Raw genomic sequence first — 27,193 nt, 5'->3', positions numbered from 1 at the left:
TGTATAACGCCTGTTCAAACGCAGTATTTTATAAAATAAGAAATGGATTTTTATATTGTAAATACAAAAGCCTATGCGAACAGAAGATGTTCTATTTACTCCGCTACTAATATATATATATAGAGCTGTAAATAAATGGGTATTACACTGTTATAGAGTTTAATGTAGTTTATACAAAAACACAAACTGTTTCGTTGGATTAATCTTATTTGTCAATTAACTTATGTACAATTCATTACGTAGTCTTTAAAAAAAGTCTTTAAATAAAAAACCTTAAAAGGGATATTTGGAATAATGCAAGAATTTAGTATTAGCACAAAACAACTAAAGCACAAAACAACTAAAGCACGTAAGCCAGCATATTATTAACATTACTTAAATAAAGAAAATTTAAGATAGAAAGTCGGCGTTGCTATACAACCATGCTCTGATCTTCTTCCCGATGCGAGTGTAGATCCCGGGTTTTTCGGGGTTCCCGCATCCTTCTCCCCACGATATTATTCCGGCTATTGACCATTTTCGATAACGGGAACTTATAAAAATAGAAAAAGAATAATTTTCACAACAGAACATTAATTAACCATTCAAAAAATAAAATTGCACATCTTTTTTTTAATTTTAAATTTTTTCTCCTCCAAAAAATATACCTCCAAAGAGCAAAAGGTCCTCCGGAATCTCCATTACATGCATCCTGGATTGTACCTCCTCCCGCGCAAAACATCAGTGACGTCACACTTTCTATTGCCTCGTGACAATACGTCATCGGTCGAATCGGCAAAACGACCTGAAAATTAGTTAGTTAGATATAAATAAAGCGGTAAGAACACTTAAATATAGACGTCTAAAGTTTAATCCCCACTGCTTACATGTTGTCAGAGTGGTGTAGTAACCAGAACAGTTGCTACACAACATGAGGTCGTAGGTTCGATCCACACTGCTCTCATAATTAAGCGCTCTTGAGTAAAGTGCTAAAAACAACAACTGCAATTCAGCACTTTATCAGCAGCTTAATTATCGGGCAATTATATTCAATAAAATGCTAAACTGCTAAAGGCAACTTAAGACTGGGTCAAGGTAACTGATGTTACTCTATGTTTAAGTCGCTCACTCGACCTTCCCGCATCGAGGATAAAGATATATACAAAAAAAATGTTACAATGAACTTAAGAGCTAATCTAAACTCTAAAAATTAAATTACCTCTCTTAAGCTTCGTGTTGTAGACTTGGCTGACTTTAAACCCCAACCAAAAATCATCCCTCGTTTAAGGACAGATGTTTTCGAAGGTCTTGGTTTTAAATCTTCTTCTTCATTCTCAATCCCTGGCACACATATTGGCTGGAGTACAAAATAAAATAACTAATAACTTCTACAACCTTTTAGACTTGTACAACTTAAGACTGGGTTGGGGTAATATCATGAGGTCAATATGATTTTCAACTTGTACAACTAGTGACTGGGTTGGGGGTAATATCATGAGGTCAATATGATTTTCAACTTGTACAACCAGTGACTGGGTTGGGGTAATATTATGAGGTAAATAATATCTTAAACTTGTAGAACTTAAGCTTGGGTTGGGGTGATATCATGAGGTCAATAACATCTTAAACTTGTACAACTTAAGATTGGGTTGGGGTAATATATTTTAAGGTCAATAATATCTTAAACTTGTACAACTTGAGACTGGGTTGGGGGTAATATCATGAGGTCAATATGATTTTAAACTTGTACAACTAGTGACTGGGTTGGGGTAATATTATAAGGTAAATAATATCTTAAACTTGTACAATTTAAGCTTGGGTCGGGGTAATATCATGAGGTCAATAACATCTTAAACTTGTACAACTTGAGACTGGGTTGGGGTAATATTATGAGGTCAATAATTTTTTTAACCAGTACAAATTAAGACCGAGTTTGGGGCAATATTATGAGTTTAATAATATCTTAAACTTGTACAACTTGAGACTAGGTTGGGGTTAATATCATGGGGTCAATAATTTTTTCAACCTGTACAAATTAAGACCAGAATGGGGTAATATTTAAAACTTTTTTTTTTTTTGCTTTTAAATATAACTTTTTTATAAATTTAAATAATAAAATATAACATAATTCAATTTACCTTTACTCCAATAGTAAACACAATAGGACTAGCAAGCTCAAGAATAGCAATATCTCCATTATAAGAAACTGAGTTAAAATCAGGGAACAAAGTAATTCGACTGACATCAAGGACTTGCTGATATTTTTCCACCAACTCAACGGATGCCTTTAACTTTCCAACATAAACTTTAAATTGATGTGGTAACAAATCTACATAATATAAGTAAAGTATATGACTATTAACCTAAATGGTAAATATACTTAGACATTAAACAATTTTGCAAGAACGCAAGAAATAAAGTTTAAATGTAAAATAAATGGTCATTTAATAACAACAAACTCAAAAAAAATGGTTAACTTAAAAACAGTAAATTATTTAAAATCAAGTTTGTTTTAGTATTTTTAAAACCTTTAATAGCAAATTTTTTAAAAATTGTAATAAACTCCTTACGTTCAACACAATGTGCTGCAGTTACAACTTTGTTTTTGGTGATAATACTTGCTCCACAAAACAATCCCATTGGTACAATAGTTGGCTCACTTTGATGCTAAAACATAACATTAAATTACTTACTATTTTGTTTAAATTTGGTAAATTATTAAAAGTTTAGGTAAAAACAATAATTTCTAAAGTTTTTTTTGTATATATCTTTATCCTCGATGTGGGAAAGACGAATGCGCGACTTAAACATAAAGTAACATCAGTTACTCCGACCCAGTCTCGAGTTACCTGTGGCAGTTTGGGATATTATAGAGATTATAATTGCTCGATAATTATGCTGCTGATTAAGTCCCGGCTCAGCAGGAGTTTATACGGTTTATAGCACCACATCCAAGAGCACCACAGCACGAGATTAGTGGGCATTGAACCCATGACCTCATGTGTGGTGCAGCAAGTGTTCTTACCACTACACCACGCCAAGTTAAAATTTCTTTTTTATAAAAGTAATATAAAATTGATCTTTGACTTTTATATTTTTTAATAGATCAAGTTTGTAAGAAAAAAAAAATTACTTGAAGTCTTTAAATTAAAATTCACCTTATACAAGAATGCCATAAATGGAGCAGTCAATGGTTGAGAAACACTCCCACCAAATATTCTTCCATTTCTTTTCCTGGAATCCTCATTTATTCCGGGAGCTTGACCACATACTAGAAAAAAACATTAAATGTGTTGACCAGCAGCGTGGTGTAGTGGTAAGAACTCTTGCTACACCACACATGAGGTCGTGGGTTCAATCCCCACTGAAATTATGCTGCAGCATCCTTTAGCACTATAAACGTTATGAACTCCTGCTAAGCCAGCACTTAATCAGCAGGATAATTATCGGGCAATTATAATCTATATAATATCCCAAACTGCAACAGGCAACTCGAGATTGGAAGTAACTGATGTTACTCTATGTTTAAGTCGCGCATACGACTTTCCCACATCGAGGATAAAGATATATACAAAAAAAATAAGAATTTAAGTTTAACATAATAAAAAAAATCAGTGTAGATTTAAATTTATGCATTTGATTATTAATTTTCTTTTTATTACATACAATTTAAGTTATTTTACAAAAAAAAACTTAAATAGGTTCCTTTATTTTAACAAAATTAATATTACTTGTTTGAACTGGAACCTCTATCGCCACCATGTGTGTAACCACAATTTCTCGTCCGTTGTAGCGAAACTGACAAGTATATTCACCAGCTAACAAGTAAGTTGCTCGAAGAACTGTTAACTGGCGCCCTTTGTAAGTCAAAACGGATTGTTCTCTTCCCTTAATTAAAATAAAATTATAGAGATAGAATCTTTTCTTACCTCAAAAACATAAATTAATCTATAAATATTTTTTAGATCACTTGTTCTATGGGCTTTTGATAAAAGTCTTGTCACTCATACTTTAAGGTTTTTGCTAATAATCTCTCAGTCCTTTCTTATTCACATTTTTACTATATGGACTTCGCTAATTCTCTTCTGTACTTTAAGGTCCTTGCTAATTATTTCTTATACTTTACGACCCTGTTTAATTCTCTCTCATATTTTCATCTTTTCTAATTCTCTCTTGTACTTAAGGGTCCTAAGTTTTCCCAAAAACAAATGTACAAGTGATCCATATTTTTCTTACATTTTTGATCAGTTTTCTGTTTCTTCTCCAAATAATATTTGAGCTCACAGAATCCGGAACTCGACATTCCAACAAGAAAGAAGATCCACTTGGAATTGGGTTGATTGATTGAATTATTGTTCCATTGATTGTAGAACAATCAGTTTCTCTATAACATATTTATGATGCAATAATAATATTTTTACCAAAAAGCTAAAAAAGTAAAGCTTTAATATATGGGGTTTTGAGTTTGATCACCATTGCTTTCATGTTACCCTTAAGTAGGGTACTATAAACAGTACAAACTCTTGCTAAGCCTTTAACCAAAGCTTAGTTATCAGGCAATTATATTCAATAATATTTCTAACTGACAAAGTCAACTTAAGCTAGATTGGGGTATCAAATGGTACTCTTTATTTAGGCTCTAAAGTCACCTTTTCAACAAAAAAAAAAATTAAAAATCCTAATAGATTACCCAAATCCACGAGCACAAGAACAGGATGCTTCAACTTGGTTGATGGTTGTACAAGTTCCTCCATTTTTACATGGGTTACTCTCACATGGATCTATGTAAAACAATAAATAAAATAAATTTAAAATCTTTATAACACGTATTATATTTTTAACTGCATTTCATTTTTTTTTTTAAAGCTAATGTTACTCACCTGTTAGAGTACAATGTGCATTGTCAGAATTTAATTCATATCCAATTCTACAACCACATTCATAACTTCCTATATTGTTGATACAATTCTGTAAAAAAGAAAATATTTTGTTTAAAATTGAAGAAAAATATCGACATATATATATACAAAGGTGGGCACCAAATCGTTAATGCGTTAAACGTTAAATAACGAAGTTGAATTTTTTGTTAAAAGTTAACTTTTAAGTTAATTTTAAAAATCGTTATCGGACCTGTTAACTTTCGTTAAATTGTACTTCCGTTAAATTAAGCCCGTTAACTCAATATTTTACAAGTAAAACCATGGTAATATAAGGAATATATATGTTTAATATCGCCGTTTATCGGGTTTAAACGTTGCAATTTTTAAACGATGTAAGTAATTACTATCCGGTTACTGTTATTTGGGCATTAGACCTGTGCCAGTTTTAAAAACTTCTTCTCAACCATTTTCGTCTAGTTAAAACATCGATTAAGAAAAAAAAACATTTTTTTTATAAAAAAGGTAATTTCTTTGTTGTTTTAATTAAATTTTAACGTTAACGTTCAATGATAACTTCCGTTACATTTGGTTTAATTTAACGAAAAAACGTTAGCGAAGTTACTGTATTGTGTATCGAATAACCATTTAACGAAGTTGCTTTTTCGATTAACTGTGCCCACCTATGTATATATATATATATATAAAGGAGCTTAGTAAACGATCAATATATTTATGTCCAATCCATAAGCCTACAAAAAAAATAAAACTGCCTTTCGAGTAAATTATCGCAGGCAAATATAAGTTGCGATCATATTACAACAAATAAAATGCCAAACCTTGGGTGAGCTACTAACAAGTATAAACAAAGTATATATCTTTATGCTTGATGTGGGAAAGGTCGAATGAGCAACTTAAACATAAAGTAACATCAGTTACTCAGACCCAGTCTCGAGTTGCCTGTGGCAGTTTGGGATATTATAGAGACTATAATTGCCCGATAATTATACTGTTAATTAAGTGTTGGCTCAGCAGGAGTTCATACCGTTTAAAGCCTTATTTAAGGGTGCTACAGCATGAGATCAGTGGGGATTAAACCTACGACCTCATGTGTACTTGTTTTTAAAACTATAAATTATTTGTGTTGGAAATTTGTTAAATTGTCGTAACCTGTTGACAGCCTCCATTATTTTCCAAACATTCGTTAATATCTTGACATTGAGAAGTTAGTGAATTAACTTTCATACCAGGAGGGCATTCTATCTGAGAAGGACCTAAATAATGTTTCCAAAATTGAAAAAGAGAAATTTAGTTTCCATATTAAAAAATAGTGACGTTTTTATTATTATATTAGTTATCGCATTAATTAAATTGTCAATATTATATATATTTTACTTACTAATTTGTAACAAAAAACAATTGCAATAATAGTATCAAAAAAATCATCTTAACTTAGATTTACAAATTCTTTTAATTAAAGTTTAATTTACACTTGCCTTGTACACAGTCAGTATTAGCTGGGTGAGTTGGACAAACACAGTTATAAGTTGTAGCGTCATTGTCCGGGACAGGAACACAAATATGTGAACAAGCATAGGGTGGGCAACTGTTTGGAACTAAACAAATAACTTTAGGTTTATACAGTGTTTTATACTGCATTATGCTATGGCTAAATCTTAAAGACAGTTTAATAATTATTTAATTAACCAAATTAATACCATCTAAAACTAACATCGACCATTTTTTTAAATATTTATTCATTCTTAATGAAAAAGGCCGACTATACTACCTGAACATAGAGTAACATTAGATACCCCGACCTAGTCTTGAGTTGCCTTTGGTTAAGACTGAGTTAGAGTAACAAAAATTATTCTATGTTCAGGCTGCAAGGGTGGACAATAAAAACATAAACTTACAATCTGGTTGAGCCGGCTCGCTGATAATTTCCAATCCCATGGGTTTCAACAAATTTTTGACAACCACAAATCGATCAGAACCATCATTCTTGTCAGCTCTGATTACAGTTTTCAACCTCCAATCACTCCAATAAACTAAATACAACAATAAATTTAACTGGCAGCATGGTGTAGTGGTAAGAACACTTGCTACACAACACATGAGATCGTGGGTTCAATTCCCACTGATCTCATGCTGTAGCACCCTTGAGTAAGGTGCTATAAACGGTATAAACTCCTGCTGAGCCAATACTTAATCAGCAGTATAATTATCGGCCAATTATAACCAATAATATCCCAAACTGCCACAGACAACTCAAGACTGGGTCAGAGTAACTGATGTTACTCTATGTTTAAGTCTCGCATTCGACTTTCCCACATTGAGAATAAAGATATATACAAAAAATAAATTAGTTTTAAGAAGCCATAAATACATATTTTTTGATGTGGTATAAATTTTATTTTTTTCATGTAATACTTTTTACCTTTATCGTATGCAATTGCAATAGCATATGGATGTGGTAATATAGAAGGATCCTGAATTAATAAAGTTCTTCCACTACCATCAAAGTTAGAGTAAGTGATTGTCTTCAACTTAGCATCAGCCCAATATAAACGATTACTCTCAAAATCTAAAAAAAATAAAACAAAATATTGTAAAATGACAAAAAATAAAAATTTTAAAACCATAAATCTGAGGTTAAATTCTAACCAAAAAAAGCATACTTATTGTTAAAAAAAATGTAGCAAAATTTTCAAATATCTTATTTAATTTCGAGTTTTATTTTATTTTTTTACCAATAGTTATTCCATTGGGCCATCCCATGTTAATGTTAGCAACATCAACACAACTTTCTCCGTTCATCCAACAACGTTCAATCTTTGGGTGGTTCCCCCAATCAGATATAAACATAAATCTAACAACAACACATTTGATTAATTAGTTTTAAGGGTCTATAGATTTATTCTAACACACTTTTTAATATTTATCCCAAATGTAAAGGTCGACTTTATGAACTAAACCCAGAGCAACATTTTTCACCCCAGTCTCAAGTTGCTTTTGGCATGAATCTTATAGATTATATTTGCTTGTTGATTATGCTGCTGATTAACTATTGGCTAAGCAGGAGTTTATGCAATTTATAGCGCCTTACTTAAGGGCACCACAGCATAAGAGCAGTGAGGATCGAACCCAGGACATCATGTAGTAAAGCAATGTTAACTTATGTAAAAAAATACACTGATCTGCTAATTATAAAACTTAATAAAAATAATCAAATCTTACCCTTTTCCAGGATGTAGAGCTATAGCACGAAGCAGTGAGAATGGAGTCCTTTCAATAATCTTTGCACTTGATTCAAAATTCTCTGTCAGTTTGGTGACAAAAACTGAATGTAAAGCGTAATCCGACCAATATAAATTATTGTGAATCCAATCCACTGCTATCCCATCAGGATGCTGTAGAACTGGGGATTGTGGATTGCCTTGCAAATAAACCGTGGCTTGTGTCACATTTACGATATTACTCCTGTTCAAAAACATTTTTAAAAAAATTATTTATTAATACAAAAGGTTAAAATTAACATTAAATTGACACATTCCAAAACAACCACTTTTAAATAATATAATAACCGGCAGTGTGGTGTAGTGGTAAGAACACTTGCTACACTACCATGAAGTCGTGGGTTCAATCTCCACTGATCTTATGCTGTAGCGCCCTTGAGTGAGCCACTATAAACGAGACGAACTCCTGCTGAGCCAGCACTTAATCAGCAGCATAATTATTGGGCAATTATAATCTATAATATCCCAAACTGCCACAGGCAACTCGAGACTGGGTCGGGGTAACTGATGTTACTCTATGTTTAAGTCGCACATTAGACTTTCCCGCATCGAGAATGAAGATATATACAAAAAAAAAATAAAAATAATAGATTTAAAAATTTGTCTTCTAATAGCGTATTTTTATGTAGTAAGCACCAAAGGTGTAACTTACTTCATCAGAGTATTGGACCTAACATCTGACCAGTAAACTTTATTGTTTTGTATATGACTTGAAAGTGCAACCGCATTTCTCTGGTTAGTTGCAATATTAGTGACAACTCCTCGCCTTCAAAATAAAAAATTAATTTTAAATTTAAAGTTATTCCAAAATTGGGTCATGGGTTCAATACCCACTGCTTCACACATCAACCCCCCTCCCCCTAAAAAGTGGGGTTACCGTTAATTAAAGGGGTGATTTTTAAAACAAAAAAATCAAAGAAACTTAAAATTCTTACTTTATATTGAAGTTGTAATCCAATCTTCGCACTAACAAGATATCAGCAATCAACATTTCAAGTTGGGAGCCAGGGGCTGGGGGTAAAGTGGGGGCTACAACACATCGTGTTTCATCTGAGGTACTGGGTTTGAATCCGTCAGGACACCTACAGCGGTAACCACCAGGGGACGCTAGACACAAGAACTGACAGCGATTGTGTGAACAAGAGTTTGCCCCTGAAAAACAATGTAATTTAAAATTTTTTTTGCAATTTTGTTAATGTATTTTTCTGTATATATCTTTATCCTCAATGTGAGAAGGTTGAATACACTAACTAAACATAAAGCAGCAAAAGTTACCTGGAACCAGTCTCGAGTTGCCTTTGCCCGATAATTAAGCTGCTGATTAGGTGCTGGCTTAGCAAAAGTTCTACCGTTAATAGCGCCTTACTTAAGGGCGCTACAGCATGAAATCACTGGGGATCGAACCCAGGACATCATGTAATATAATAAGTGTTCTAACCACTATGTCAAGCTGCCGGTTTAATTCTATTTAAAAAACTTTGAATAATTACCTAAAGGTTGATTGGCTGAATTGATTGCTTTTATTCCTGCCCCGTATGCGATTTCATTCGCAATCAAACGAGGTTTCAACCCTGTTAATTTGTCCACACTTAACACTGCTTTATTCTTCCAATCAGTCCAATAAGCTGAAAATTTAATTATTATTAAAAACAACTCTACAGGCTGCATTGTAACTTATCTTGCAGACCACCTTATACATTAAAATTAAACTTTATTATATTTATATATTGACAGATTTTTATTTTATTTATATATATTTAATAAAGAAAAAATTTCAATTAAAAAAATCATATGAGCTTTAGCTTACTTAATTAGGGTATGACTCAAAATTTTATCCTAAGATTTTAAAATTTAAATTTTTTATAAACTTATTAAACAAGTACCTCTGTTTCCAACTATAGAAAGTCCAAAAGGTTGTTTAAATAATCTCTGATCTGTTGAGATTGTTCTTCTGTTACTACCATCAGGCCGACAAGAACTAAACAAATGTAGCTGGGCATCAACCCAGTATAACCTCCTATCTTGAAAGTCTAAACATAAAATCACAATTTTAAAAAATTCGCCCATCTTTAAAAGTGACCCCCAGATTTGTTTTAAAATGACCCCAAAATTTCTTACAAGAAGTACAACTAAATCCCTTTTAAAATTACCCCAATCTTTCTTATTAAAAAGACCTATAGACTCCTTTAAAAGACTCTCAAATCCCAAAAATGCCCCCTTATCCCTAGAATTTACCAATTTTTAAATAGTATTTTAATTAAAATAATTTTTTTTAATAAGTAAAGGCAATTCAAAACAGTTACCATAACTCATTCCATTAGGCCACGCAATGTTGGTTCCTACAATAACTCTGCAAGTATTTCCATCCGCCATTGAACATTTTTCTATGCTAGGTGAACTGCCCCAATCACTTACAAACATTATTCTAAAAACAAAATAAATTTATTTTTATAAATTTTAATGCACTGTTGGCTTTTTAAAATTTTTTTACAAATTCAAATCTTTGACAAAGTTTAAAGTTTTTTAGAAATATTTAAGATTTACTTGAAATAATCAATTTATAAAAAATAAACCTTAAAACGAAAAACACCTGATTAAATAATTATGCAAAAAAATAACAAAAATTTTAAATTAAAATACCCATTCGCTGGATCAAGTACAATAGCTCTTGGTTTAAACTCATCTCCTCTTTTAACAAGAGTCAAAACCTGTTGTCCAGTGTTTTTGGACACCATAACCTGGTGTAAGTTAGCGTCAGTCCAATATAAATTCTCATGAATCCAATCAATAGCTAATCCATCTGGTAAAAGAAGCTAAAAAATAAAAATTTATTATTTTAGAGATATTTAAAACCTAAAAAATATTTTTCTGTTAATTTCAGTTGTGATAAATACATAAATTAATCAAACGATAAAGCAGTAAGCAATTAAAAGTATTTAAATTTAAAATAATTTTACATTATAATCATCTAGAATGACAGTTTGTCTTGATAATGGAACAGGTTCTGTCCCTAATTGAGCCCTGAAAAGAATTTAATTTAGAAATAAAAACTTATACTTGCTTTAGTTTAAAACATCCATTATATCTTAACCTAAAATCCATTAAAAAAATTGATTTAATTTAAAAAAAAAATCTAACTTAATTATTTGAATATTTAAACCTTAATAATTCTAGTATTTAGCTTTACTTACAGAGTTTTTCATTTATTTTAACAAATATTTGAACTAACCTGACAATTTGTCTTTTTAAAACATCAGAGAAGTAAATAGTTTGTCTTCTGATATCGACATCCAAAGCAATTACCTTCTTCCTTCCATCAATTAACAACACTGGCTCATTACTGGAAGAAAATTTAAAAATTAACAAGTTTTGTTAGATAACATTTTTGTATCACTAATACAACAAAATTAAGAAAAATTACAATCATTGTTTATCTATATCTGCAAATAATTTAAGATTTTAAAGATTAGACTGGTCTAAATAGAAGATAAATAACTATAATAATTTAAAACCAAAGTTGTTACCTTCCTGCTGGCATCACTTGTATTTTTGACAAATGACCATAATACATTTTAGGTAAACTTCCACTTGCTACAGGATCTATTTAAAAAACATATATATCGTCATTATTTACAGTCACATTTATTTATTCTTAGGCTAAAAAGTACTTGGTACAATTACATACTTGATATTTGCATCAGTTTAGTTGGGATCACTTTAGCATTAGACTGAACTCCGTTCCTGTTTGTCCCAGTTAAAGTTATAGGAGACCTCTGTGGCAAAGTTGCAGCTGTGATTAACCTACCTGGAGCTGAAAATAAACAACTTTTTAATAGCTTTAAATGCAACATTTTGACTAATTTAAATGTTATAAAAAATATCCTTTTCATGTTTAATAAAAAAATCAAGTTTTAATCAGCAAAAATAAATTCGAACTATCCACTACTTTATCATAAATAAAATTAGTACGAAATCCTACCTCTAACTTTGCCCATTTGTATACCAGCTGCACACACATAAGAATCAATAGAATAAGTATTGGGCCTGCCCCAAAGTCTACTATTGACATTACTACAAGATGAAGGACAGTACATTGTAAAAGATAAACCACCAAGCTGATCAGCTCTTGTATAACACATTGAAGGACCTAAAATTTCACATTTTAATTATCTTTATATCAATTAATATAAATCTACTTAAATGTCCTTATAAAAGTTTTTTTTAACAATTTTTTAACAGTATAATTTTGCAATCCAAAAGAACTTGTGATTTAAAACATAACACAACAAGTTTTACATAAGATTTTATATTATATCAATCACTATATCTTATACAATATAATATTGAACCGGCAGCGTGGTAGAGGTCAGGACACTTGGCTTTACTACACGAGATCTTGGGTTCGATCCCCACGGCTCTCAAGCTGCAATGCGCCTAAGTAAGGCGCTATAAATAGCATGAATTTCTGCTGAGTCAACACTTAATCAGCAGCATCATCATCATCAGGCAATTATAATTATAAAGACTGGGTCAGGGTAAATGATGTTTAATATTTAGGTTGTTAAGTCGACTTTCAAACATCATGGATAAATAAATATAAAAAACAATAATTATTAACCCACCTTGACAAACACTGCAAGGAGAAATCTGAACCCCAGTTTCTCCTACTCTGAATGGGCACCAAGCTACTCCAGAAAGACTGTTAACTGTTGTGCAAGCTGAGTATTCTTTTCCTTGGTAGTTGAATGGAAACAGGCAGCGTTCACCACGAATAGTGCACTTTACATCTGCAAATTATGAGTTTAAAGTTAGTATTAGGTATAACAAAAAGTTTCTACACACATACCTTTAAAGAAATTACATATTTTTAAATGTACATGCACTAAAGTTGTCCAAATATCATGGTAAAAAAAGTAGGTAAATTAAAAAATAAATTTGTTTTAAATAAGAAAAAAGTTGCTTACCATAAGCACCGCAATGCTGGGCAAAAAACATGAAATAGACAAGTACAAAATAAACTAACATCTTCACTGCAAACCTTAAACTTGTAAATTGAACAAAAATTGTTTTTAAGTCGTGTTTAACAGAAAAAAACAGGAAATATAAATCACCCAAAAATTTTTCAAGGAAGTTATTTAACGTTAATAACCTTTCAATTGTTGCAAAAGCTTTGTATTTAATTGCCTGATAAACAGATTGAAATTTAACTACTTCGTTTCGATAATAATGAAGCAAAGAAACTTTAAAATGAATATAAAACCTTTCGAAACTTAATAAAAATGTTTGCTTTTTAATAAAAAAATTTCCCACTTGGCAATTAAACCTAAAACTATCAAAAAAGAAAAAATCCTTAATAACACCTAACTTACTTCACATAATAAGCAATAGAAACCTAGTCAAGCTACATAGCACAAAATTTAGCAAAAAAAAATCTTCAATACAGAGAAAAATGTGGTTAAAATAATAACTTTAAAAAATTTCGATTCCTCTTACAAAACTTTATCAAACTAAACAAAATGTGTTGCAATATGCAACAAATAACAGAAACTTATAATCTTATTAAAAGCAAAAACCAAAAGTGCCTAAAGGTACAGACAAAACCACAATGCATAAGAAGATAAAACAAATATTAAACTTATCTAAAACATATCTCAAAAATCTAAATTACATATGAAAGCTAAATCATGTTTTTTAATCTATTATTTAACCACTACTAAGTTAAAACACCACAAGAATATGTTTATATGTTTAAATACTTCAAAACACTTTGAACTATAATAACACTACAAAACTAATCTCTATGTTTATAACACATAGGTATAATTAATATTAAAAATACATAAAGAAAAGTTGTTAAGATTTTATTAGATTTGAAACAGTGAACTTTTGATGTAAACGAGTTAGTAAAAAACAACTTTTAAACAAAAACACAAAAGCTAAAAAACAACTAATATTTTGCAACAGCAATTACTGGAAAAAAAATTTTATTGTAATAATATAAGGTAGAAAGACAACAGAAAAATGGTGATAAAACTTGAAATACCAGAATACTGTGTACCATATTTAATTAAACTAAACAGTGCAATCCATTGAAGAATAGTTATCAATATTTATTTGAAATAATAATAATACCAACTTAAAGAATAAAATTTTTTCATATTTTAGTAACCATTTAGTTGAGATTTTATTGTAAATATAAAAATATATTCTTAATAAAATATGTTAAAATTTACATACATTTATATTAAGTTTAATTGTGTTATTTTACTTAAAAATCGTTTAAAACATTTGTATACAAAAACAGAAATATTAATGTTATTTTTTTCTACAAAAAACACCATTTAATTAACAATTGGCAATTAAATCTGCAGACCAATACCAGTATGGTAAACAATTACAGTAAAAATTTTTAGTTAACAAGTTTTGAGGCGAACTGTTTTGTTGGATTTCCCAAGTTTCAAATACTTCAACAAGCCAGTGATCATTCGTTTAAACCAATAAACGTTCATAAGATCAACAAAGGCAGCTGGAAGCATACAAATCACATTATATCCGAGCCTAAAATGGAAAATTTTTTATTAACTTTCAATCTTTTTATCTTTTAAAAAGCATAGGGCATATTATAACATTCTAATAAAGCTAAAAAAAATCTTCAATACATAGAAAAAAATGTGGTTAAAATAATAACTTTTCCTCTTATAAAACTTTACCAAACTCAACAAAATGTGTTGCAATGTGTAACAAATAACAGAAACTTATCTTATTAAAAGCAAAAACCAAAAGTGCCTAAAGTCACAGACAAAACCACAATGCAAAACGAAAAGAAATATTAAACTTATCTTCTGAAACATATCGCAGAAATCTAAATTACATAAAAAAGCTAAAATCATGTTTTTTAATCTATTATTTAACCACTACTAAGTTAAAACAATACAAGAATATGTTTATATGTTTAAATACTTCAAAACATTTTGAACTATAATGATACTACAAAACTAAATTCTATGTTTATAACACATAGGTATAAAACTAATATTAAAAATACATAAAGAAAAGTTGTTAAGATTTTATTAGATTTGAAACAGTGAACTTTTGATGTAAACGAGTTAGTAAAAAACAACTTTTAAACAAAAACACAAAAGCTAAAAAAACAACTAATATTTTGCAACAGCAATTACTGGAAAAAAATTTTTATTGTAATAATATAAGGTAGAAAGACAACAGAAAAATGGTGATAAAACTTGAAATACCAGAATACTGTGTACCATATTTCATTAACTTAACAGTGTATTCCATTGAAGAATAGTTATCAATATTTATTTGAAATAATAATAATACCAACTTAAACATTAAAATTTTTTCATATTTTAGTAACCACTTAGTTGAGATTTTATTGTAAATATAAAAATATATTCTAAATAAAATATGTTAAAATTTACACTATTTTATATTAGGTTTAATTGTGTTATTTTACTTAAAAATCGTTTAAAACATTTGTATACAAAAACAGAAATATTAATGTTATTTTTTTCTACAAAAATTGTACAAAAAAACACCATTTAATTAACAATTGGCAATTAAATCTGCAAACCAATACCAGTATGGTAAACAATTACAGTGAAAATTTTTAGTTATCCAGTTTTGAGACGAACAGTTTTGTTGGATTTCCCAAGTTTCAAATACTTCAACATGCCAGTGATCATTCGTTTAAACCAATAAACGTTCATAAGATCAACAAATGCAGCTGGAAGCATACAAATCACATTATATCCAAGTCTAAAATGGAAAAATGGTAATTAACTATAAATCATATTATAGTTTAAAAGTATAGACATATTATAACATACTAATAAAGCTACCTTATAACATTATATTTTGCTACCAAAAGTTTTCAATTAATTTATGTTGCGTAAATTAATTGTCACACTGTCAAATTATCTGTTAGTGCAAATTTTCTCTATATCAATACAATTTGATGGTCAAAAGTTAGAGGTTATTTTGAGGTTAACAATATCTTTAAACTCAATCAGGAAAATAAAATTTGTTACATTTAAAATAAATAAAACATTGCAAAAAAAAGGTCAATGACAGTAACGTGTTAGAAAAACATTTAATTTTATTTATTTATCTTTTTCTAATATAGTTAACTTACTTGTCAAAAGCTTCGGTATTACGTTCTTGCAAAACAACGATATAACAATATGGCATTGCTACAATTCTACAGAAGAAAAACACGATGACCATCAAAACTCCATTGTACATGTAAGATCTTGTGTTTTTCATATCACAAACATCTAATATCCATCTGTGAAAAAATTGTTAAATTGTCACAAATATACAAAGACAATAAGCAACAATATCTGCCTTTAATAATAACTATAAATCTATTTAATATAAAGTTTAATTTCTTAATAAACTGTATAAACTAAAAAAAATGGCTTCCATACAGTATATATTGCTTGAGTATATACCATAACAGATAGTATATATTAAAATACAGTATATATTGCTTGAGTATATACCATAACAGATAGTATATATTAAAATACAGTATATATTGCTATACAAAATCTATTTATATTTACCTTGTGTTAACGAATGGGGTAGAGGCTTCGGCTAATAAGCGAACAATTGCAATATAAGCAAAACAACCGTATATCTGTTTAATTACATGCAAAAGATACTTATAAATATTTTGTTATACAAAAAACTAACTTTAATCAAAATGCAAAATATTTTTTAGTAAATTAAAATTCACATATTTCAAAAGCTAAATTTAAGATAAGCCAAAATTACGTTATAATTTTTTTATATTGTACTTAGAGCAATACATATCATAATATCCACTGCTCTCATGTTGTGGCACCCTTAAGTAAGGCGCTATAAACGATATAAATTCCTGCTGAGCCAGCACTTAATCAGCAGCATAAATATGGGTCAATTATAATCTATAATATCCCAAACTGCCAAAGTCAACTTAAGACTGGGCAGGGTAACTGATGTTACTCTATGTTAAGGTTGTCCTATGTGCATACAACCATCCCACATCGAGGATAAAAATACATACAATAAAATTAACTTTAATTTAAACAAAAGTATTTTTCTTACGATAATAGTAGAGTAACAATACATGGTGCAAAGATGGTGAATAAGTGAGGTCCAGTAGGCATCAGTTCTCGATGGAGAAGAAGCCAAAAGGTAGAAAAAATCTAAATAAAAATTTTAGAAAATTATGTTTTAAAATTTATATTAAAAACTTATACCCAGACTATAAGTAAAACTCATGCAAAAATATTTATTTCAAATTACTTAGCTAACTAAACTATTTTTTCTTGCAAAATATATAAAAATAAGGTTTCAATGCCTTTTTGCATAAATGTTAATTTGTATGAATTGACTTACCAGCTAGAATATATCCCAAAGTTATGGAGGTTACGCCTTCAGCTTTCCATGATGAACCCCTGGAATTAAATTAAGTTTAATAGATGCAAAAAGATAAGTCATAAATATAAAATTTAATAAAAAAGTTTTAAAAATATTAAAAAAAATATTAAAAATACCGTTCAATTCCTACAAAATATATATTTGTATACCCAAGATGGTATAATTTATACTAATTTTAGCACTAATAAACATTTAATACACATTTTTCCTTAAAATGTTTTAAATCTTACCAGAGAGGATCTTCATAAATCATTCGTTCACTGAATAAAACAGCAACCGATAAAACAGAAACAACTATGGCATGAAAAGTTGAACTATTCCTAAAAATAAGACAAATATTAAAAGTTAAATATTTTAAAAACACCAGTTAACTTTCTTTAAATAGCACACTTTATATTTTATAATGTATCTTCAAAAAACATACTATAGCATATTTTTTAAGATATAAGTTACAATATAACAATTCATAATTACTAGCATAGCAATTTAAGAAATGTTTATTCAAAATTTTATACAATTTACCATAAGTTAAGGCTGTAAAAATCCAACTTTTAAAGATACACAAAAGTTCAATATAAGTTCTTTTACCTGTTTAACCATTCTTGTTGTTTTTTTGCATCCAAACCAATAAAAGTTTTCAGTGACTTGGTAAAATAGTTGTTTATATGATGAGATAAAAATGTAAAAAACAGAAAACTTGATAAAGTAACTGCAGCATTGCTACTTAAATGTGGGCTAAACATTTTTAATTTGATCTAAAATCTGTAAAAATAAATATCTAGTTATGATAAAATTGCAACTAAAACAACACTGCCTTTAAGTAGGTTAAACTAACATTAAATTAAAACATACGGAAAAAGTAAACATTGAAAAATGTGATAAATAATTAATCATTAGTTAAAATATGCAGTCTCTACTGTAATAGGATATCCTGCAGAAAATATACAAAAAAAAACGTAACTTTAATTAAGTAGGTATAAAACAATTGTTATTTTTATAATAAAGCTAAACACGCAGATTTCAAATTAGTTTTAATTTGGTCAATTGATTGGTATAAAATTAATTTGCCTTTTTCTGGTAAGGTATTTTTATAATTTTTCACAAAACATAAAATTAATTTTGAAAATTGAAATGATTTTGATAATAAATGCACAACTTGTGAAATAAATGTTATCACTAAACTTATATCATTGTCCGATAATTTTAACTTTAAATTTATATAAAACATTGCCAATGGTATAACAGTTTCTAAGTTAGATATATTAATATTACTAAATTCTTGATTAAAAAATGCACAAAATATAATTAACTGTTTATCAGTAGTAATAGTTTTAACAATATTACTTAAAAAAGTTATATGAATGGATGTTATATTAGTTAAGTTATTCTGAAGCGGTAATACAAAGTTTTCGACAAATATATTTTGAAACGTTTTGCATATTTGCTTTAAAGAATTCACTAATATTCTTGAAGGGGTTTTAATAAGTTTTAAAATATTAGAAATACAAAAATGTCTTAAAAATAATTGTAAAGATTTTGTATTTTTTTCCATACTAAAATACTTATCTAAAATAACTATTAAAAAAGTTTCTGGCATAGAAGTATTACTAAAATTTATATCTTCATTAGTATCAAGTAAATTAATAAATCCTTTTGCATTTTCTTGTTTTATGCATTCAGAAATTCGATTATTTAAATCAGTTACATTTTTTTCAACTTCATTTTTCGTAGGAATTTTATTCTCAAATTTAATTTTTTTTGCAGCAGGAATAATGTTCTCACATGCACTTTTTCGTTTGATTGATTTTTTGTATATTTCATTTTTAATTGTAGAGATTTCAACATTGCTGAATTTTAAAACTTCAGATTTACACACTTTTTTACCATTTATAAGAAGTGTGTTTTCCTTATCAATAATTTTTATCTTATTTTTAAATATGTCTAAACAGTTGGTTGCAATATTCCCAGATTCCTTATTATAAATTTCGTAAGCTATTATTAATTTCTCCAACAATATTTTTGAAATGTTCAAATTTTGTGAAGCCAGAAACTCAAAAATTAAATTTTTTTCTTGGTTTGGGTATTCCAATAGTAAAGGTCTTAATATCATTTTGTTTAAACTAATATCAACCGACGGTTTTGGTTGAAGTAAGTATTTTAAAAATGTTGTAATATCTGGTCTTGTTTTGTCATATAAACTTGAATATCTTGCTTCATCAAACCAATATTTTGCAGCAGTTAGTGGTGATTTGGAACCACGAATGACCACAAAAAATTCATTCCAAGGTTGTGGTACTAAATCTTCAATCATTTCTCTAAACAAAAAAAAATTTAAAGTGTATTATAATTTTTAAATACTTTTCATTTAGTATAAAATTTTTCAAGTTTTTTTAATTAAAAAGCTAATTTTATACCTTAATAAAACACAACAAGATTTAATAATTATACAACACTTTAAGCTTACCTTTAAACTTCATTGCACAGCTGACTTCAGTTTTCAAATCCTTAATATTATTTACATTTAAACAACCCTATCATCTGTTAAATATAAAACAGTTATAAGTCACCCAAAATAACGCCAACAATAAGAAATAGCAATATAGCAAGAATATGATTTTGGCACAGAATATAACAGAGCTTAGCAATATAAACAAAAATGCATATTTTATAGAATACAATTATGGTAAGTGTGTTACAATAGATATTGCATTGGAAAATTGCTATTAAAAAATGATTATAAATGAAATACAAAAATATAAGTTCGTTCTTAATATAGATATTTTTATAGTAAAAAGCACTTGAATAACAATAGTTAATAAAAAATATATTAACATAAATTAGATATTGAAATATTTAAAATGTCTAGTTATACCAATAATAGCAAAAGCAAATAGAAAAAATAACATGATTGATATAATACAAAAAAAAAGATTTTTAAACAAATTTAAAAGTTTAAATCACTTATAAATATGATATATGATTACTCTTCAAATATTAGACATATGCAATATAAATACATCAAACAATTTCATATTTTAAAATAACAAAATTACAATTGCTAATATATATACAAATCCTAATACTTTAAGTATATCCCAATTATTTTTATCTAAATACAATCCACAATGTTATAGAGAATAAAATACAGATTATAAGATTAATGTTGACCACTTTGTTCCAAAACACATCCTCAGAAAGATTATTTAAAGATAATATTGATTGTGAGTTTGGTACTTGTTTATCTTTGGTTTCAAAACCACATAAAAGTCCTAACAATTTATTCCAAATCGATGTTTTTATGTCTAAAAAATAAATTCACTTATTCATCCGAAAATTTAACAGATATATATTTTTATTTAAAAAATGTTTTATTTTTAAATTAAATTTTAAAAAACAATTAGTGGTAATAGTTTAACTTAATAAAACTTGCATTAAATTTTTTCACACAATTTGTCATTTATACCAATACCGAATAATTATTTACTTTAACAATTGGAGCACAAAGTTTTAAATTAAATTTTATACCTTTTGTTTCAACGTTGGTATTTTTTCCAGGCACAAAACCAACACTGGTTCCATTGTAAGTTACATTTATGTTGGTTTGTTTACGTTTTGGTCGGTGCATCATAAGGTTGCTATGTCTGCCTAAATCTACCAAATAATTTAACCATTATAATGCATATAATTAAAAAAAACATTCTTGATGAAAGAAGGTAAACATAAAGTAACAACATTTGTTACCCCAACCCAGCCTCAATTGCCTTTGGTAGTTTGGGATACTATAATAGGTCTATAATTAAACTGCTGATTAAGTATTGGGTCAATGGGAGTTCATACTGTTTATAACACATTACTCAAGGGCGCTACAACACGAAAACAGAGGATGACTATTGTCAAGTTTTTTAAACAATAACCAACAAGCTTACCTAGTTCTTGGTACACTTCTTTCTCAACAACTTCATCTCCTTGTTTATTAATTTCTTGTTCATTTATTTGAGTTAAACTTTCAGCCAATATATCATGATCAACCAAGTTTGTGAGCTCAGTTTTAACATTGTTTTTACGAAGATGCATTGGGTTTTCTGACAACATTTCCTTTCTGGTAGACCAAGTTAACCCACCAAACTATAAAATGACAAGAAAAAATATTATATACACCTTGTAATTATGTAATCTTAGTGGTACCTTATTAGTTGTTTATATATGTTAAATGTCAACTAAGTGTATAGAACAGTTGAGCCTATTTTTTCCATAATAAAACATGAATACCTATTATTTTTATTGTATATAAAATATAATATCAAATATTAAATTATCCAAGCTACCATTATCTTATTATCTAAGAAACCTATTGCAGTTAAATTTTATATATAACAATTTACCAAATTCTTATAAGTTTAACAACCATTTTTACCTCATCTTTTGGCCAAGGCTGCGTAAACAGACTAACTACAACGGTAACAACTGTAGTAAATAGAGCAAGTAAGATCGCAAAGTGGAGATAATGAACAGATTTTGCAATCATGGGTCTTATGTCGTTCTCACCACATACTGGATCAGGGTAAATAAAATCAATGATTAAACGAATAATTCCAATGGTTGTGCCAGTACATAGACCCCAAAACGCCCCCTAAATTTAACCCCAAAAAAAAGTGTTAGTCTAAAAATAGAAGAGTTTAAGCATAGCATTGAAAAGTATTTACTTTAAATACTAATTTTTAACTTGTTTTACAATTTTACCAACAGTATGGTGTAGTAGTAGTAAGAACACTTGCTACACCTTATAGTTGTGGGTTTAATCCCCACTGATCTCATGCTGTAGTTCCCTTGAGCAAAACACTATAAACAGTATGAACTCCTGCTGAGCCATCAGCAGCATGATAACTAAACAACTATAATCTATAATATCCCAAATTGCCAGAAGCAACTTGAGACTGGGTCAGAGTAACTAATGTTACTTTATGTTTAAGTCGCGCATTCGACCTTTACACATCGAGGATAAAGAAATATCCAAAAAATATATATAGCGCTTAAATTGTTTACCTTTTCATTTATTCTTTTAGTAAACATCCCTAACACAAAGCAAACTGCAATAGGAGGTTGAAGATATGAACTAATCTTCTGAATATAAGTGAATAATTGTCCACCCTCTTCAGCTTGTATTATAGGAATCCATATCATACTCATAACAACTAATATCAGTACAAACACTCTAAATATAATGATGATCATGTTTAGTACGGTTCAAAATAAGATGCAGTTTAGAGACTGCTCGAAAAATATTGCTACATTAAATTCGAAATCATATACGCCCTATTATACTATTGCATTTTCAAATCTCAACTAATATTTGCCCGCAATAATTCACCCATGCACCACAAATGGCAGTTTAATTTATTTTGTGGGCCTATATACATAGAGACATACCATATATATACACATTAATATTCATTATATAAAGACTTTTACATTTTAAACACTTATAACTTCTTTTTACCTTCCAACAATCATTAGTTCCTTTTCAGATGCCTTTACACGAATTCTGTTCCAAATATCCATAGTGAATATGGTGCTACTGCTGTTAAATATTGAAGTTAGTGAACTCATCAAAGCTGAGAGCATTACAGCCATCATTAAACCTCTGGCACCTAGAAAAGTTGATAAATTAATTACAAAAGCCTAGAAATTAAATTTACAATAATGTTAATAAAAAACATTACAAAAATTTAATAAAATAAAAAAACTGAAAATGTAGAACAACGAACAAAGCAATTTTGTTATTTAAACAGAAAAAATACCAAAAAACAATATTTAATTTAATATATACTCCATCATATCAATTTAAATGGTATAATTTTCTCATTTATTTTACCTGTAGGCAGTATTCCCATAACAAGTTTAGGATAAGCTATATCTGAGCAACTCCTTCTATTCTGACAAATTTGATCACAAACATCAGGATCTACACATGCTACTTCATCTAAATGTTAAAGAGTTTAAATAAATATATATAACAGATTTAGCAAGAAAAAATTAACACAATACAACCTATATATAACATAGCTTAGTGGACAATATATATTATATGTATGTCCAATTTATAGGCCTACAAAATAAATAAAACTGTCTTCGGTGGTGCAGTTGGGGGTAACAATAATTTTATGTTAAAGAATATACATCCAATTTTTTCGACAATTCAAGAGATTGCTTTATTTTCTATTTTTGAGATAAAAATTTAATTTTTTCGCTACCTGGATATTTAGCTCTGCTAATCATCCCCACCATCACCATTAAAAACATAGGAAGAACTTTTAAGTAACTGCATAAGACTGCCCCAGCTTTGGCATGGGTTAGGTTCTTAGCTGCTAAAGTTCGTTGAACTATTACCTTAAAATAAATTGTTAATTTTGAAAAAAATTTGTTTAACCAAAATTATCCTGGCCCAGTCTCAAGCATTTTTACCAGCTTTAAATATCATTGATCCAGTGATATTATTTAACCATTAATTAATATACTATTTGCTTTAAGAGTCAGAAAAAGTAAGTAATGATGAGACCTTAATTAAGGCTTGTAGAAACTGTAGGAGTTAAACCCCGAACTTTATGTTAAGCAATATAATATAATTGATTAGGCTATAAGTTTACATATTAATGTTAAATTTACCTGGTCTGTACACCAATACCACACTGACAAAATAGGCATTCCAAAAACAACCCCAGTCCAAGGAAAATCTGAATCAACATTTCTAAATACATGGAAAGCATCAGGTCTTGGTACTCCACATTGTGTATTATTAGCAAGTAAATGGGTGGTCGTTGCTTTAAAGTATTTTTTCACTAAACCACTGTAGCCACCAATATCAACAAAACCTGCAAAAATAAAGATTGCTTATGTCATATATAGCAATTAAAGTATCAAAAATTTATAAATTGGCCTCAGGTCAAGACTGCCACAATGCCTTAAGCTTTGCAATTTTTACTATGCTGGTAGCAATTAAGTTTATTTTTAACTTTACTAAAAAATTTATTTTTTGTGAAAATAGTATATAATTATTATTTTACCTACTATCATGAGAATAAAAGCTCCAATTAAGATGATTATGGTCTGCAGAGTGTCAGTGTAAATAACTGCAGCTAATCCACCTAAAATATGCTGGCATTTTAATTGTCGTAATATGGTGGCAATTAATATTTGCCCATGATAATTACCTTAATTTAAAAGCCTATAAAATGGTCATATATATATATATGTATACCGTCCACTAAGCTTTTATTAGACATGGATTTGGACAAGATTTCTAACTAGGTCTAGAACTAATATGTTGTAATAATAATGTCTTAATAAATATAACTTGTACCTCCGACAGTGTAAATTGCAGTAACGAACAGTAAGGCAAAAACACACAAATACAAATTCCACTTCAAAGCTTGACTGATAAATATAGCACCAGCGTAAAGATCAACCTGAAAAAATAAGTTTTAAAATTTAATAAAACAACTTTTGGTGATACTATTCTATCCCCAGACTTATTTATTTTACAATATTATTTTTATTTCTATATTATTTGTTCTTGTTTCATAAAATAGTAACTTTGTTGTTTTAAAATATTGATTTACACTTACTGAAATTTTGGTGAAAATGTAAATAAAAAGATAGACAACTGAGATACACATTTGTATTCTACTACCTCCATATCTCTTGTACAAATACTCAGGCATTGTCACAACCTATAGTATATATATATTACAAAATCGACTTCAACAATATTTAAGGAAAAAACCCTAATTTTTAAAAAAGAAAAATATGAATAAATAATTATGCATAGTAAATGGCCACAAAAAATTTTTTTTTTATAAGTGTCCTTTTAATTTAAAATGACATAAATTATAAAGTTATTATTTTAAAAGTTATATTCACTTACCCCTGATGCGATGTAAACAGGTAAAAACACCCAAGCTAGCAACAACACAATAAACATTGCCTGAAATTTAATAAACATGATTCAGATAGAACATAGGGATAAAACTGAACAAGTTTTATTGCATAAATGTTAAAAGACAATCCTTTAAATCACATATATGTATATAAATATATTATATATATAAAAAAAATTTAACCTCTTCATTGTAAGGGTATATACTTTTAAAATCATTATAAATTTTAACTTGACTACTTTATATTATTAAGTTGATTTTATTTATTTTATTAGGCTGTTTATTTAAAAGTTTAACCACTATAAAGCACTTACATTCCACTCGTAAGCACCCACTGCAATTCCACTTGCTGCCCCTGTCCCAGCTAAACCAATAAAATGCCCGCTCCCAACATTACTTGAGAATAATGAAGCTCCAATCTAAAAAAAATTCAAATATATATATTACTTTACCGAAATAGAAAACTCCTTAAATTATTTTTTTTTTAAATTAATAACTAAATATAAATAATAATTTTTAAGCGAAGTCACATCGTAAGATTAGAGTAGCAGTATTTAAAGCATTAGAAATAAATACATAAATTAGAGTTTTAAAGTTAAGTAAAAGTAAAAATTTTAACGTACTGGCCACCACAAAATGCTTCGTCCCGCAAGAAAATATCCTCCCACTGTACTTCTGTTTGTTTTCCACATAGACTAAATCAAAAAAAATTATCTTAATTGCAGTCGACATTTTTATTTATTTTTATATTTTTAGTCATCTTTTTACACAATACGTATTTTAAGTTTTGCAAAATTAACCTTACCCATATTCCAACTGCAAGAACACTGATAAAATAAAAAACAATCACTAAAATATCCAATCCATTTATTGTTTCGCCCGTAAATGCATTTTCTATAACTAAAAATAATAAAATAATTAAATTTCATTATAAAATTAAAAAAGCTCAAAATATATAATAAAGTTTATCCTCGATGTGAGAATATTAACTTTACACTTTTTCATATTTATCCTCAATACAAAACCAAAATTTAAATTGCACAAACCCGAATTTAAATTGTTAATAATATTTTTAGTATGGAGGCAGTGGGAATCGAACCCAAAGTCTTAAGTTAAGAAAAAAACACAAAACCTTATTTTCGCGCTTTAACCCACTAAGCCACGAAGGTGGATAAATATCAATGCAAAATTAGCAAATAGGACTTGCCAAACTAACTTACAAATATTTAATTTTAGTACAATTAAAACTACTTACCGTTTGGTTTAGTTGTTGAGTTTACATTTGGGGATTCTGTTGTTAAAAATGCTGGATTAAAAGTCGTCGTCATCTTGTGTACATGTTGTCGTGCGTAAAAACACGCGGGTCATGAAGAGGACAAAGCGGAACTCTAAAAAGCCCAAAACAAAATATTAATATATGTAACTTTTAATTAAATAGTTTTGCTTTTAACATAAAGTTAGTAAAACAAAATTAAAAATAGTATTTTAGTTTAACACAATAAAAAACAACGTTAAAGAAGTTGAAACCAAGCTTTTTCTTAAACTTTAAGTTAATTCTAATTCCGAAACTTTTCCGCTTTCATCGTTTTAGAATTGACGTCATCAATCCAGCGTGATTGACGTAAATAATAACAGGATTAAATTTGGTATTAAATGGGTT

The 27,193-nt window shown here is 28.6% G+C and overlaps 4 protein-coding genes across 5 annotated transcripts; all 4 read right to left on the bottom strand.

Annotated features, from left to right (window-relative positions):
• Positions 1-4: 4 nt before the first annotated feature.
• Positions 5-13,212, bottom strand: LOC145746195 (uncharacterized). Its single transcript, XM_082564408.1, has 29 exons — positions 13,120-13,212; positions 12,778-12,942; positions 12,135-12,302; positions 11,841-11,966; positions 11,680-11,755; positions 11,385-11,495; positions 11,113-11,176; positions 10,796-10,968; positions 10,459-10,580; positions 10,039-10,185; positions 9,646-9,780; positions 9,091-9,307; positions 8,808-8,921; positions 8,097-8,339; positions 7,610-7,728; positions 7,297-7,443; positions 6,773-6,907; positions 6,353-6,472; positions 6,027-6,130; positions 4,860-4,947; positions 4,670-4,760; positions 4,216-4,363; positions 3,711-3,867; positions 3,138-3,250; positions 2,550-2,646; positions 2,118-2,308; positions 1,199-1,336; positions 648-784; positions 5-532 (listed from the first exon to the last, which is right to left on the bottom strand). Exons 1-29 carry the CDS (start codon positions 13,178-13,180, stop codon positions 391-393), a joined length of 3,849 nt encoding a protein of 1,282 aa, XP_082420534.1. The 5' UTR covers positions 13,181-13,212; the 3' UTR covers positions 5-390.
• Positions 13,213-14,582: 1,370 nt separating this feature from the next.
• On the bottom strand, positions 14,583-18,354 carry LOC145745686 (TLC domain-containing protein 4-B-like). Of its 2 annotated transcripts, XM_082563828.1 has the most exons (8): positions 18,188-18,354; positions 17,830-17,919; positions 17,558-17,616; positions 17,264-17,364; positions 16,741-16,814; positions 16,308-16,460; positions 15,772-15,931; positions 14,583-14,713 (listed from the first exon to the last, which is right to left on the bottom strand). In XM_082563828.1, the coding sequence occupies exons 1-7, from the start codon at positions 18,340-18,342 to the stop codon at positions 15,787-15,789; spliced, it is 777 nt and encodes a 258-aa protein (XP_082419954.1). In that variant the 5' UTR covers positions 18,343-18,354; the 3' UTR covers positions 14,583-14,713; positions 15,772-15,786. The 2 variants fall into 2 exon arrangements, with proteins under 2 accessions (XP_082419954.1, XP_082419953.1); XM_082563827.1 differs by lacking the exon at positions 14,583-14,713 and having other exon boundaries at positions 15,431-15,931.
• A 138-nt stretch (positions 18,355-18,492) lies between these two features.
• Positions 18,493-20,136, bottom strand: LOC145745002 (uncharacterized). Its single transcript, XM_082562987.1, has 3 exons — positions 20,064-20,136; positions 18,944-19,914; positions 18,493-18,530 (listed from the first exon to the last, which is right to left on the bottom strand). Exons 2-3 carry the CDS (start codon positions 19,908-19,910, stop codon positions 18,493-18,495), a joined length of 1,005 nt encoding a protein of 334 aa, XP_082419113.1. The 5' UTR covers positions 19,911-19,914; positions 20,064-20,136.
• Positions 20,137-20,295: 159 nt separating this feature from the next.
• Positions 20,296-26,891, bottom strand: LOC145745148 (sodium/myo-inositol cotransporter 2-like). The gene is made up of 17 exons (XM_082563144.1): positions 26,789-26,891; positions 26,339-26,433; positions 26,157-26,228; positions 25,848-25,952; positions 25,521-25,580; positions 25,222-25,326; positions 24,957-25,062; positions 24,661-24,741; positions 24,263-24,468; positions 23,851-23,986; positions 23,472-23,579; positions 23,097-23,247; positions 22,643-22,811; positions 22,014-22,229; positions 21,526-21,724; positions 21,125-21,250; positions 20,296-20,901 (listed from the first exon to the last, which is right to left on the bottom strand). The coding sequence occupies exons 1-17, from the start codon at positions 26,859-26,861 to the stop codon at positions 20,705-20,707; spliced, it is 2,205 nt and encodes a 734-aa protein (XP_082419270.1). The 5' UTR covers positions 26,862-26,891; the 3' UTR covers positions 20,296-20,704.
• Between the last annotated feature and the right edge of the window lie 302 nt (positions 26,892-27,193).

Source organism: Corella eumyota, chromosome 3 (genome assembly GCF_963082875.1).
Source record: "Corella eumyota chromosome 3, kaCorEumy4.1, whole genome shotgun sequence".
In the NCBI taxonomy this organism is placed as follows: domain Eukaryota; kingdom Metazoa; phylum Chordata; class Ascidiacea; order Phlebobranchia; family Corellidae; genus Corella; species Corella eumyota.
This window is presented reverse-complemented; position numbering and strand designations above follow the sequence as displayed.